The sequence below is a fragment of the Populus trichocarpa genome, chromosome 5 (assembly GCF_000002775.5).
Source record: "Populus trichocarpa isolate Nisqually-1 chromosome 5, P.trichocarpa_v4.1, whole genome shotgun sequence".
Classification (NCBI taxonomy): Eukaryota; Viridiplantae; Streptophyta; class Magnoliopsida; order Malpighiales; family Salicaceae; genus Populus; species Populus trichocarpa.
Window position 1 is genome coordinate 20,469,943 of NC_037289.2, and position 13,746 is coordinate 20,483,688.

The following is a 13,746-nucleotide window of genomic DNA, read 5'->3' on the forward strand; positions in this document are numbered from 1 at the left end:
AAAATGACATTTAAATATTTATTTGGGATTACTGGTTGTGTATGATTTGTAATAGTGTTTTTTTTTTTTTAATGAATGTGTTCATAATCAATCAAATAATCGTACCGTTCTTGTAGTACCCTGAAGAGTTGAATAGAAAATAATAATATTTTTTTAATTGAAAAATGTTTTTCATTAATTAATTTTTTTTAATAATAAATAAATAAATAAAAATTTAAAAAATAATTTTTTAAAAATTACTTTCAATAAACAAACAAGACATTAAATAATATAAGTGGTGGATCTTTCAAACTCGAACTTGAAAGTTGAAACTCCTTCGACGCTTATGGAGAATTCTATTACAAGTGTGTAGCTCTTTACGATAATACATTGGGCCATGACCCATCTCAAGCAGCTGGCCCAAAATTTAAACCACCAAAACCCCCCCTCCTCCAGAAAAAAAAAAAAAAAAAAAACAGATGGAGAAACAAAACCAAGAATCCCTAGCCACCCAGAACAGAAGAAGATTATGCAGACGACCTTCATCGCCCTACGGGAAATGGGAAATCCGATGGTGCAGGAGAGGACTAGTTCAGTGGCTTCAAGAAACCCAAATTGAGGAACTATGATTATGGGCCTGGTAGTGTGGAGATAGCTGCAAAGGCAATCTGTACATGACAATTTTTTCTAAGAGGAATACAATTGACTTATCTCGAGGTACTGGAATTTTAATAAATGAATTGAGAAATTTCTCATGTTTAAAGTTTCATAGTTTTAATTGTTTTGGTTAACTTTGAGTTGCAGACAAGGAATCAAGAAAATAACGTTCTACAAAGACTGCTGAGAATTCAAAATGGATCGTGACTGCATGAAACAAGTGAGGAGGAGGAGGCAAAGACTTCCCAGCCAACAATTGGGAAAACCAAAGCTTCCAAATGGGGTGATCACATGATATTAGATGAGGATGGTTTTAATTTTGGGAGGGGAAGAAATGTTGGAGCTCACCACCAGAGCTATGGCGATTGGGAGACCATATTGGATGACAATCGAAAGGTAGAAGATGATGTTCGCCCAGACTTCATGTGTAAGATCTTTTACTTTGTTCATCACTCTTACTATATTGGCCAGAAACGAAAACTAACTGAAACTAGGAAAGTTTTGAGCTATTTGTCACTAATTTGGAGTGTAGTTGATCTCGTTTGAGTGGTTGTGCTTTTTTCACTGCTTTAAGAGGTTTTAAATTTAATCTTCCTCGGGAAAGGCACATTTGATACTGGAAACTCATCATGTAATTAAATCAGAGACTAGAGAATATAAACAAATGCATTTGTGCATACAAAACAGAATATAGTGGTAACTGGCAAGTACACTCCAAGGCAGTAGAGTCCTCATTGTTGCTAAAATTAAAGCTCAGAGAAACCGTCATGTTTCCAAGCTCTGATAAGCGAGTCAAGCTTTCTCATCTCAGGAACAAGTCGACTAAGGCGATGGGCGGTATCCCACTTCTCTTCCTGAAAGTAGATACAAAAAGGAACACTCTTTCTTACTTATTGATTGTACGGCAATCCATGCAATTTCAACTTAGTTTCTATTCTGTCGAGAGGGAAAGAAAGGACAAAAGCAGCTTCTAACTAATGACATCATCTTGAACTCACGCTGGTGTAGTTACTGTAGTTAAGCACCTTTGGAAAATAAGGTTTTTTTTTCATCTCAAAAAATATGTTAGATGTAAATATTTTTTTAATAATAGTGGTGATGAGATGACAATGATAATGATAATAGTATGATAGTAAAGATGAAAAAAATAATGGTGAGGTGGTCGTGGTTGTGGTAAGATAATGACAGACTTAATAGTGGTGGTGCTAACACGATGATGATGATGGAGAAGGTGGTGGTGAGATGATTATAACGCTTATGAGATGATAATAGTGGTGGAGAAAAAAAAATGATGATGATAGAGGAGATGCTGGTGAGGTGACAATAGTGGTTGAAATAGTTGAATGGTTTATTATTCAAAAAATATTTTATGAAATTTGATGAATTAAAAATATTTTTTAGTAAATAAATTAAATTTAAAAGTTAACTATAAATATTTTACATTGATTAATTTTTCTGTAAAATATTTAAAAAGAAACAAATATAAAAAAATATTTTTTAGAAAATATTTTTTGAAAAATAAATATAGGGAAATTTAGAAAATATATTTATTACCTAAATAGAATAGAAATTAGAGTTAGGTTTGGCATCATATGCGTTGTTCATGCCCTCGTTTCCTGAAAACAATAACAAGGCAATGAACATGCAAAATTTTGCAAGCTGACGCTACAAATTCATGAACCATAGTAAATCCACCTGGGGACTCGGGACTCATTATTAGGTGGCAGGAGCTCAGGGACATATTGAACACGCTTAGTTTTCACTGTCGCCTGTGAGATAAGACTGCAGCAAAGTCAAATCGTGCCCGCATTGCATTGCATTGCGTGCTAAAAATTCTCCATGTCACCCCCAAGTTTTCAGAGCTATAATAGCCTGGCAACACCGGGAACGCAGAATCTGACAGGGTAGAAATGTCATATCAACCATTTTTGTTAAGAAAAAGGGTATAAGATTATTAAAGAAAAACTTGATTCGTCTTTTGCTCACCAGGTCTTTCGAGAATGGCGGTGATGATGGAATGGGATCGCATTCTCTTCAACCCACAGGCCACAACACCACTGATCTCCTGTCAACTCATTCCTAGCCCAATTTATAGCTCACTGTATAATTAATTAACCAATAGCCACGCATTATCATAAAAAAAAAAACCAAAATCCAGAATAAAATTCTATGATAGGTCAAAAAATAATAGTTCGGAGAAACATAAAATAACATGATAATCCTAAAAATCGCTAGCCTTTTCATGTCCTCGAATCCAGATAAAAAAATCTACTCAATTTCGGTGGCAAGCCACCAATCCACTAAACAAAATAAGGTCCTAGAATATTAGTTTTAGAGAAACTCCAAGAATGGCCGACCGGTCATCAAGCCCTACAAAAATTGGGCTCAGAAGCACCAATATGTATTTACCCACAAAAATAAGGCACGCTTCAGTCATTGAGTGCCAATGAACCAAGCTGATCACCAACGCTAGAAGCACCAACTTCCTGAAGGACTTGCATTGCCTCAGCCACCTTTTTCTTGAGAGCATCGGGAGATTCAATAAGATGTAGCACCTCGGTTTGATCCATCTCCAATAGCATCCCAGTCACCTTTGCCACATGATCTGGCTCGAGACGTTCCACGAGGGGATAGAGCTGTTCACCCAGCATCTGCCAGTAAGCATAAAAAAAAACCAATAGTTATGTTTCATACATCCATCTCCAACTTGCATAAGGTGCATTTTCTCAAAATGGGGGAGAAATGTTGTGTTACATACCACCATGCGCTTCTCTGGTGTAGCAGACGCCAAAGCAGTTGTGAGAGCTGAGATGGGAACTGGAGCGGTTCGCTGGGCATCACTAGGAGTTACAGGCATCCCTGATGCCTCAAAGGGAAAAGGCACCACTGGACCAACAAAACCTTGGGGAGCTGCAGATGAATCTATGCCATTTCTTGCATTTCCCATGTATCTTAAGCCTTGATTGGTATTTCGGTGCAATAGCTGAATTTAAAATGGAGCATATATCAGACATGTACAAACAGTTGTAGCAGAATAGTTTTTAGATCGACTCAAAATACATATCAAGATTAGGGGCAACACTGAATTGAGTACAATTAGCCCATGATACAAAACAAAAATGAGAATAGTAAGAGCAAAGAGATCAGGTAATGGTGAAAATAACAGTGGCCACTCTCCATCATGTAATTAACAATCAGAGGAAGAAAATTTAGACACAATGTTCCTAAAAAATTGCAGTGCAATATAATACCACCTCATACTTTAGTCATGAAGTTCCAATCAAGCAAGCGCCTCTTTACAATAAAAACTTCAGGAAAAATTAAAATGATTTGCCCATGTAAAGCAGTAAAACTAACATAAGAAAATTAACAATCACACTACTTATGTAAGGGGAAACATGACATTTTCTTAAGTGACAGTTAAAGGAGGGAAACGTTGAAAGACATTTAAACGATAATGTACCTGCTGTTGCTGCTGAATCTGTTGGTGGTTCCCTCCACGCCGAATACCCATCCTCTGCCCTTGTTGTCCTTGCCTTTGCATCTGATATGGCATAACAAAGTTTGGGCCAACACCAGCACGCATTCCAGGCAAAAGTTGCTGCTGGAAACCATAGCCTGCAGGCTGAGGGGGCATCATGCCGGCAGTTCCTTGGCCAAAAAAGAGCTGCTGTGGTGCAAGCCTGGGTGCCCCAGGATGATATCCAGAAAGCCCTGAAGGCATAGGTGATAGTCCAGGTGCCTGAATTTGAGTAAAATGTGCCTGAGAAGAAAAGCCATTTAAGACAATCCATCTACACTTTACAAATAAAGTGAAAATATAGGCGATTACATCAGATTCTAGCCTTATATACTTTCAAACTATTGAACTTTAGAGAGCAAGCATAACTCTCATCTCTCTGTGCACACTGCTGTTGTTTTATGGGGAAAAAAAATCAACTTTAGGTCTTGAAAAGTAAATAGCAAGACAAAAGCAACCCTCAGATTCCTGAATATATCTTGCTTTATCCATCTTCATCTGGACCTGGTTTTACAGGGTATCTGAATCATTTCACTCCCCAAAGCTCATAAAAAAAAGAAGCAAAAAACTAGTCATTCCGGCTGTAAATCGAGGTCTTCATCCAGATTAACAATGACAATGATACAAAGCTATTGGCGAGTTCAGTAGTCATATTTTATAGGTGCCACCAGTATAAAAAAGATTTGAGGACCATGCAAGACATGTACAGGTCATATGAAAAGTTGAATAAATGATCATGTGATTCCCGGCAACAAAGGTTTTCTTATTGGAGCAAAAAAGAGAAAAATAATTGTTTGATGAGAAAAATATGCAGTAATGAGGATCACCTGCAGCCGAGCCTTCCTCTCTTCTCTGCGTTGGGCAACGGCTACATACAGGGGTTTCTTTCCTATCATCTTTCCATTCATTCCATTCAACTGAAAACAGAAATTGGTAATAGCAGATTAATATACAAAAAAATGCAACTGTATAAGCCAGATAGCAAGATCTAATCACAAATAAAAATTTAAAACTTACAGCTCTTGAAGCTTCCTCAGGTGTAGAAAAGGCAACAAAACCAGAGCCCTTACTCAGTCCTTGTTGATCAAGCATAACCTGAAGAAATATTAGCACATGGATAACAAAGAAAAATTTATTTACATGGAAAAATAACCCAAGTATCACTTTTAAAAGTATCTACATCATATTTATTACTTATAAATAAAATATACCTTGCATGATGTTATAGATCCAAACTCAGAAAATAATTCCTTCAGTTTTTCATCATCAATTTTGTCATCAAGATTTTTTAAATACAGGTTCGCAGCCTTCAGTTTCTCATATCTGCTATTTCTTTCCTGTTCAAACCTGGCTTTCAACTCTGCCTCCCTTTCTCCTTTCCTCTGGGCCCTCCCCACATACCAAACCTTATCATTGAAGGTGGTCCCGTTCAACTTCTCAACAGCAGCAGCAGCAGAATCTGGGCTCTGGAAGTTCACAAAACCAAAACCTTTGGACTTCCCACTTTGGTCCTTCATAACAATTGCACTGGTGATGGAACCATAATTGCTGAAGAATTTCTTAAGGTCCTCATCAGAAGTTGTCTCCGACAAATTCTTAACATAAACATTTGTAAATTTTGGTGATCCAGTGGCCTCAATCCTTTCTTGGTGTCGAACAAAACGTCCAACAAAAACTTCTTTATCATTTATCAGCATACCGTTCAACCGGTTGATTGCGCTTTGAGCAGCTTCCTCATTTTCAAACTGTACAAAACCATAACCTTTTGATTGACCATTGTTGTCAACAGCTACCTTGCAGGAAAGGACAGGCCCAAAGGAAGCAAATGTTTCCTGCAATGCCTTGTTATCGATTGAAGTGTCCAGGTTCTTGATAAAGACATTTGCATGTCCACTCTTCCTCATACTAGGATCACGATGGGAAACCATAATTCTGATAGCTTTCCCATTCAAAGGGGTGAAGTTCAGAAGCTCCATTGCATTTGCAGCTGCAGTTCACAAAACCAAATTCAGGATCAAAATGCTGAGAAGGGATTGAGAAAAATGACGTATGCCCTCATACTTCAAGTCACAGGGACAAAATATGTACACATAAATCTAAATTGACAATTACATTAAACTTTGGTGTGCAACATCCAAAAGGTGTGAGGAAGGGTGGCAGAGAAGGGTATCAGAAATATTGGATAAGGCTGGGAAAAAACCAGGGAGTTGTTCACAGTGGCTGGCATTCATGGACTGTGCACAAAAAAGTTTCAGAATTTTTTCTTAGAAACCAAGAAACAGAAAAAATCAAGCGTCAATAAATAAACCTCCAATTTTCCCTCTTTCTCCTAACCTTTGCAGTAAAAAAAACTAATTAGATTGATCTTTATAACTAGGAAAACTATAAATAGATTGACACCACTCAGTACAAAAAATAAATTAAATTAAATTCTCAGCACTGATGCATGCACGCACGCATTGATTAACAATAACACATGAAAACAAATTAGTATCAGGGACTAAAAACAAGAGCCAAAGAATCGTATAAAAGGCGAAAAAAAGTTACCATCTTGAGGATTGCTGAAATTGACATAAGCATAACCAAGTGAGGCTCGTCTAGCCTGATCCCTACAAACCCTGATGGAAACAACCTGCGCCACCTGGCTAAACAGATCAAACAGTTGTCCTTCGTTAACGTTATGCTCCAGATCCCCAACGTAAAGCGAAGAATTCGGAAACTGCCCTGCTTCAGCCGTTCCCAATGCAGTAGCAGCCACTGCCGCTGGTTGAGCCGTAACCGCTGGTGCCGCAACTGCTGCCGCCATCACTTTCTTTCTTCTCTGAAAGAAAAGGAAAGGGAATGAAATTGAGAAATAATAATGCTAGGGTTTGAGAATGGGGATGGAGATTGAAGAGAAGTAGAGTTTGTTGTATAAATGGAATCAATTGTTTTTGTTTTTTCTTTTTTTTTGGGTTTGTTTCCTCTTTGGAAAGGGAGAGGTGGAGGAAGGAGAGTGAAAGGAAAGGGAGGCTGAGAGAGTTTATATATGCGAGGGAAAGGAAAGAGACAGGAACAGTTTCTTCCAAATCTTTTGTTTTGATTTGATTCGTTTAATTAATTAAAAACTTTTTTTAAAAAAAGAACCGCACGTGTGAGTTGGTTGTTGTTTGTTGGGAGATTCATGACGTGGCATTCGATTCGAGGCTTTGTTTGTGCCGGTTACCCCTGCAAGTTGTTCCTTTTTTCGGATGGACTTTTTTTCTGTTCTTATTTATTGTAGCTTTTCTTGGTGTCTATTTTTTTAAGCTAAATGTATTGTTTTATATATATATATATATATATATATATATATAATAATAATTAATCTATACTATTTCTTCTAGACTTTCTTAAACATGTATTAAAAAGTAAAAACATCCATGTTTCTTCGGGGGTGAACAAGGGAAAGTAAAATGGACCCAGAAAAAGTAAAAAACAAAAGAGTGAAAAAGAAAAAAAAAAAAAAAAAGAGGGAAAAAGCAACAAGGGAAAGCAAAATGATATTTTAAAAATAATTTTTATTTAAAAATACATTATTTTTTTTTTATTTTTGATATCAACACATTAAAATCATTAAAAAATAGTGAGAATATGTTTGTCATTTGAAAAAAAATATCAAATTAATATTTTTATGTGTTTTTAAATAATTTAATGTGCTATTATTAAAAATAAAAAAAATATTATTTTAAAATATTTTTAATTAAATTTAAAAAATATTGAAGTATCATTCGAAGCATGAAAAGCCCATCTAGAACTATGTACTCTAAAAACCTATTTATTTTTACGTTTTAATAACGCTTTTAAAAAAAATTAAAATTTATATTTTTTTTAATTGTTTTTTGTTTTAAATTATTATTTTTTTATATTTTTATATTATTTTGATATACTAATATCAAAAATAATATTTAAAAAATAAAAAATAAAATATTATTTTAATACATTTTCAAATACAAATACTTTCATAAACATCTTACTTCCACTCTCAACCACCTTTCAAATCTCGAACAAAGGACTGTATTAGAAGGGTGCATAAAAAGTGCCCTTAGGCCTTAAGATTGGGTCGGGTAAAGGGAAAGGAGCCCAAAAACCAACAGGGCCCAAGTTTTCACACCTACTAATTTTACAATCTTAACCCGATTTTGTAGCGAGTAGCGACTACGTGTACTCAGCTTCTCCACTATCTCGACGTCTTCAACGTCCCCGTCTTCAACGTCCCCGTCTTCTTCTCTGCAGTTTATAGACTAGAATTGGAGAAGACAGTAAGAAGCAGGCAAGCAGAAAATGGCAATTCCATTATCAAATTTCTTAAGAGCTCTCTTCTTAGTAATGGGATGTTTAATGGTGGGTACTCTCGTAGCGTCTACACAATCTACGTCGATGGCTTCCCATTTCGCAGAGACCTCCTCACCCCGTAAATAAAATACACACACTGCCTCTCACTCATTTCTTTGAGGTCAAACATTCTCTTTGCAGTTTCAGAGTTTTATTGTAGTATAAATAACTGAAAATTCTATCTCTTTTTTATGTTGCAGGTGGATGATTGCTACTTTAGTTGATTTCTACATCAACGTTATAGCTGTAGCGGTACATCTAACTTTCTATTTATTGGCTCTGGTTCTTAAGCTAAGAACATGGCATGGTTTGATTGAGAGACTTGTCTGCTGATTATCAATTAGGCTTGGATTTCCTACAAAGAATCGAACTTTCTTACTGCAACAATTTGGATACTTCTGCTAATATGCTTTGGCAGGTATGTCCTGTAGTTATTGTACTTTAATTTTTGTTCCATCAAGTGCAAATCTCTTCAAGAACCTTTTTTTATATAAAAAAGAAGCTCTTTAAGAACTTAATTGAAACGTGGTAGTTGTTGTTGATAGAAATGGATGTAGTGTCAAAAGGTTACTTCTTTAAGGTAGTCTTGCAATATATTGTCAGGCTTTGTTGTCTAATTTTTTTGTTTTTTTTTGCACAATATTTTCAGTATTACAACGTGTGTATACATTTTTATCCAATTTCTCAAGTTGTCACCTAAAGAATCTTTGCAAGACCCGGTGTATCGTGTACTATTGCGGCATGAAAGCAAGTATGTGATTCGAATTTCTGGTTTCTAGAATTATGCACTAATGCTGGAATATTATTAAAATAATGTAGTAAGGTTGTAGCCCATATAGGACTTCGAAGTTATTCAAGTTTCCATTTTGCTCCTTTCAGTTGCTCAAAGCTTGTGTCTTGTGTGTGTGTGTGTTGCTTTTGTAGAAGCAGAGAACCATGCGCATAACCACTTTTGATCACATTGGCTTCCCTAAATCAGTAGCCTTTGAAATGGTAAAAAGTACGCTCCAAAGTTTAAAATTCTACTCCAACATTTTAATTCTGTATCTGGCATTTGTTGCCATGATGCGAAGAATGCTGCAAGTTTTTTTTTAATTTTTTGTGCACACCCCTTTATCTGATGATAGAATGCTTGAACGCTTCAATTCGTAAGTAAAAACTTGGTTTCAAGTGGAAAAACACGCATGTCTATGTTGATGTGTGAAATTTATAATTGTCTTGAAGGGTGGGGAATTTTTCATAGAAACTGGAGATTTTTCTTCATAGACATTAATAGCGGAAGTCTGGGTGGGTGCTTTACTGTTTAAAAAGGTTGAACATCTTCTTTCATTAACCGCCATTTTATAGTTTTGTTGCTCTGATTTGTAATCCTGTTTTAACATGACACAATTCTGGTTAGGAATCTTTTAGAAGGAAGAGAATATCTTCCATAGCACCAGGAACACGATTCTTTGCTTTTCTTTTGGTGGTTATTCTGTTTTACAAGTCCATTGATACGTCATCTAAAACAGACTCAACAAGCTATACAGATTTCTCCGTCTCTCCCTTTATGTAATAGTTGCTCATGCATTGACAAACAAACTTACTTTTAGGGGCGTGGAACAAAAGATGAAGCAATCTGCTGTCATGAGTGCAAGGATTGCTTTCAGTGTTCTGGGTTTTCTGATGTTGGGAACTTTGATTTACACTCTACTAACTGATGGTTCTCCTTTTCGCAAAGAGCTTCTTACTCCGTAAGTTTTTAGTTTCCTTTTATCTCATTCCATTTCATTTCCCCACTTGCTGAGTATGTTATTAGATAAAGGTGGTTATGTAGTTGAATTCATCTCCCTGTAGTTGAAAACATGGGGTGTTGATTCGAATCACTCCAGTCTCCAGGGGAAAAAGGGAAGGCATGGTCCCAGTGATGAGCTTCTTTTCAATTAGAAAGTCTTCTCGTTGGCCTTTGTTTTGGGAGGGGCAGGGAAGAAAGCTATGAAGAGATTTCACTGATTCTTTAAATGTTGTTTATATCTAACCATTAGTTTTTGTTTCCTTTCATTCTTTAGAGATATTTGCTACTTTTTCCTCGCATGAAATTGGTCTTTATTCACTTCTACAATATTGATTGTACAATGCATTTTTGCAGGTGGGTGGTTGCAACACTAATTGACTTCTATATCAATGTTGTGGCTCTTTCGGTAGGTGTAAATTACTTTTCTTAGATTGTTTCCTGCTCCATTATTCTTGAAGTTAATCTTTCAGAGCTTATTTAACTTGTGCGATTCATGGGGTACTCAATACATTTTATTTATTACAAGAAATTTATAACAGTCATGTATGGACTGTACGGGCAATGATGCACACCTTTATACTTGTATCATTCCCACTGTCTCACAAGATTCTGATTTTCTTTTAAAAAATTGTTAAAGATCTTATGGGATATTAAAATTTAAGAATCATTTTAGATTTTGTGTTTAACTAGTTATCCTTGTGCATTTTCTTTCAAATGAATAATGCCCTTTTGTATGAATTTAGGTTTGGGTTGCCTACAAGGAATCGAGTTTGATCAGTGGATTCTTATGGATATTGTTATTGATATGCTTTGGGAGGTAATATCTCATTCATAGCCTTGATCCTCAAATATAAAGCATGATTTGTTTTGTTTGTCAACAAGTATAAGAATCGCCAGCAATTTTCAAGTCATGAAACATTATGAAAATAAAGTTGCTATAAGATCTGCAATTGCTTTATGTGATGTATAATCCATCTGTAGGATACAAGAATTTTCAGATACATATGGAAGGGAAATAAAATTTAATTGATAAAATGTATTTTTCCTTTTCACTTTCCTTCCATGCTATTTTCTTGGTGTCCAAATTTCACCTTAAAACCAGTACAGGGCGTAGTGTACTGTTGTTGATGTAATATGTTTGTTATGAAAACGTTTGTCCATTAGGGATACAAGAATCTAAGAGATATTTGGTGAAAATGAATTTAATGAAAACTAAAATCTTGACTTGTACGATATTTTGAACACTTTTCTTTTATTGATCTAACACCATCATAGGCATTTTGTATCTTTTGGAAGGCACTAATATTTCACCCTTGCAATATTTCAGCATGACTACTTGCGCCTACGTTGTCAAACAGCTGGTGCAGCTGACTTCTCAAGATCCAGTTTACCTAATCTTATTTAACAGAGGCAACAGGCAAGTCTAGTACACCTGTTTGTGTTTTAAATTATTGCTGTAGCATTAAGTATTTCTGGGTTCAATATTATGGGCGGGCAGGTAGAGGGATCAGAGTATGTGACTGGTTATGTAGTGACTTGTTCGCACTGATGTTTCTACATATACAATCACAATATGGCAGAAAATGAGGAAGTTAAATGTTAATTACTATGGTCTTGCAATTGAGCTATTAAGCATCAGGATACTAATTTCTCCTTCCAAGTACCCGTGTTAGCTTTTGTTTGTGGAAAGATTTGGAAATTTACTAGCTGCTCTCCTGAACTGTTTCCATTGTATATCATTTTTGTTTTATTCCCTGAGAACTGCAGAATTATTTGTCCATGGTAGGGCAGAGAACAGGTATGAGAGAACGTAACAGTCATACACATGACAGGAGTTGATGAACATGAAGTTTATAGGCTATTCTGGTATAAACTATATATTACACATTTCTGACAGAGAGTGTTTACAAGTTCCTTCTCACTGTAAAAATTCTCAGTATTCATGCTGTTTCAGCATGCATAATGCAAACAATTGTTGTATATATTGATCAATTGAATCCTGATTGTTTATAGCTGTATAGACTTTGTGACTTGTTGGCAGATTTTCTGTGGATTTGTTTTAGTTTACCCTTTATTTCGAATCTCAAGTAGAGCATGGTGTTTAAGTGATGCATGTGTGATAGAGAGATTATGCCAATATCTACCGAAACATATCAAGTGCTTGAAAAACGTAGTATTTAATTGCAAGGAGAAGAGATTCGTGCCTGTAATAACCCCTGAGGTGAGGACTGGTGGAGTGGGAGCACTGGTCTCAAAACAATTTTCTGTCAGGCAAGCCAGGAGAGGTTGCTATGACAAAATAAAGGCAACTGTTCCATCTAGAACATATCACGAGCAATGATGCATGCCATGTTATTACTAGTTGCTTGTAACCTTTTAGTAAATAGGACACTTCTTCTTCTTCTTCTTCTTCTTCTTCTTCTTCTTTTTCTTTTTCTTCTTGGCTTGTCAAAAGGTGTAAATTGTTGAATTTCCATCTGTATAAAATTGTTGAATTAGAACACAACAAAAAAAAAGGCTATAATGGAAGGGAGATTAACTGTGTTTATAGATATAAATCACTATTCATCACAATATAGTTATTATTTTTCCATTTCAAAATCAATAGGCTGTAATTTAGTTTTTTTTTATTAGATTAATTAGGAGTAGATTTGTCTTTTCTATTATTTTAAACATGGTGAAATAATTAATTTAGACTTAAAAGTAAAAAAATTAAACTCTCATCTAGGTTTTTTTTATCTTCTTACTTTTTAAACACAATAAAATGACTTAATAATTCTTAAAATCAAAAATTTTTAAATTGGTGTGTAATGGTTTTTTTGTCTTTACATTTTTTTTTTTGTTATTATCAAGTTGAAAAAGATAGATTTGATATTTTTATAAATATAAAATATAATTTTAAAAGGGAATTGGTTTGTAAAACTCCTCCATGCTATTCCGGCAGTGTGTGAGAAAGTGTGCGGAGGCCAAACGGTGGCTTCCAGGGTAGCATTCAAATCATTTCGACAACCTCTTTATATTAGACAACGCATATGGTCTATGAATTCTTGGTTTGGTATTGTTGATCTTTTCTTTTTCTTTTTCATTCTTCTCTCTCTCCTTGATTTTCGAGTATGAACCTTCAATTTTTTAAAGCAATCTTTCAATTTATTTTTCATTTAGATTTAGTCCATGTCCTTTTAAGTACTACTTTTAATTACTATTTGTTTTATTTGAAATGATTTATAAAATTAATTTTTTTTTAATTTCATCATCCTTTAATTTTTTCATCTGTTAGATTTAGTCCATATTCTTTGGATTGCTATTAATCTTGTTTTAAATTCTTTTCTTAATTGAATTTTTTTTTCAATTTCATCCATCCATATCTTATTTCATTTTGTTTTTATGTCAACTTTGATCCTTATGCTCATGTTTTTTCTGTTTTATTATTCAATATTTATTTATTTTTTAAATTTCATCTCTA

The 13,746-nt window shown here is 34.9% G+C and overlaps 2 protein-coding genes and 1 long non-coding RNA gene across 4 annotated transcripts; 2 read left to right on the top strand and 1 right to left on the bottom strand.

The window, feature by feature from the left end:
* The first annotated feature begins 465 nt into the window (after positions 1–465).
* Positions 466–1,325, top strand: LOC127905298 (uncharacterized). Its single transcript, XR_008059187.1, has 2 exons — positions 466–696; positions 784–1,325. It is a non-coding gene; the product is annotated as an uncharacterized LOC127905298 (long non-coding RNA).
* A 1,464-nt stretch (positions 1,326–2,789) lies between these two features.
* Positions 2,790–7,157, bottom strand: LOC7492495 (polyadenylate-binding protein 3). Of its 2 annotated transcripts, none has more exons than XM_024601178.2 (7): positions 6,704–7,157; positions 5,368–6,143; positions 5,174–5,251; positions 4,984–5,073; positions 4,100–4,378; positions 3,395–3,619; positions 2,790–3,287 (listed from the first exon to the last, which is right to left on the bottom strand). In XM_024601178.2, exons 1-7 carry the CDS (start codon positions 6,960–6,962, stop codon positions 3,066–3,068), a joined length of 1,929 nt encoding a protein of 642 aa, XP_024456946.2. In that variant the 5' UTR covers positions 6,963–7,157; the 3' UTR covers positions 2,790–3,065. The 2 variants fall into 2 exon arrangements, with proteins under 2 accessions (XP_024456946.2, XP_002307526.4); XM_002307490.4 differs by having other exon boundaries at positions 4,100–4,399.
* Positions 7,158–7,590: 433 nt separating this feature from the next.
* LOC18099635 (uncharacterized) lies at positions 7,591–12,301 on the top strand. Its single transcript, XM_006383585.3, has 10 exons — positions 7,591–7,605; positions 8,323–8,588; positions 8,710–8,761; positions 8,854–8,927; positions 9,159–9,260; positions 10,102–10,242; positions 10,638–10,689; positions 11,027–11,100; positions 11,611–11,700; positions 12,070–12,301. Exons 1-10 carry the CDS (start codon positions 7,591–7,593, stop codon positions 12,095–12,097), a joined length of 894 nt encoding a protein of 297 aa, XP_006383647.3. The 3' UTR covers positions 12,098–12,301.
* The last annotated feature ends 1,445 nt before the right edge of the window (positions 12,302–13,746 follow it).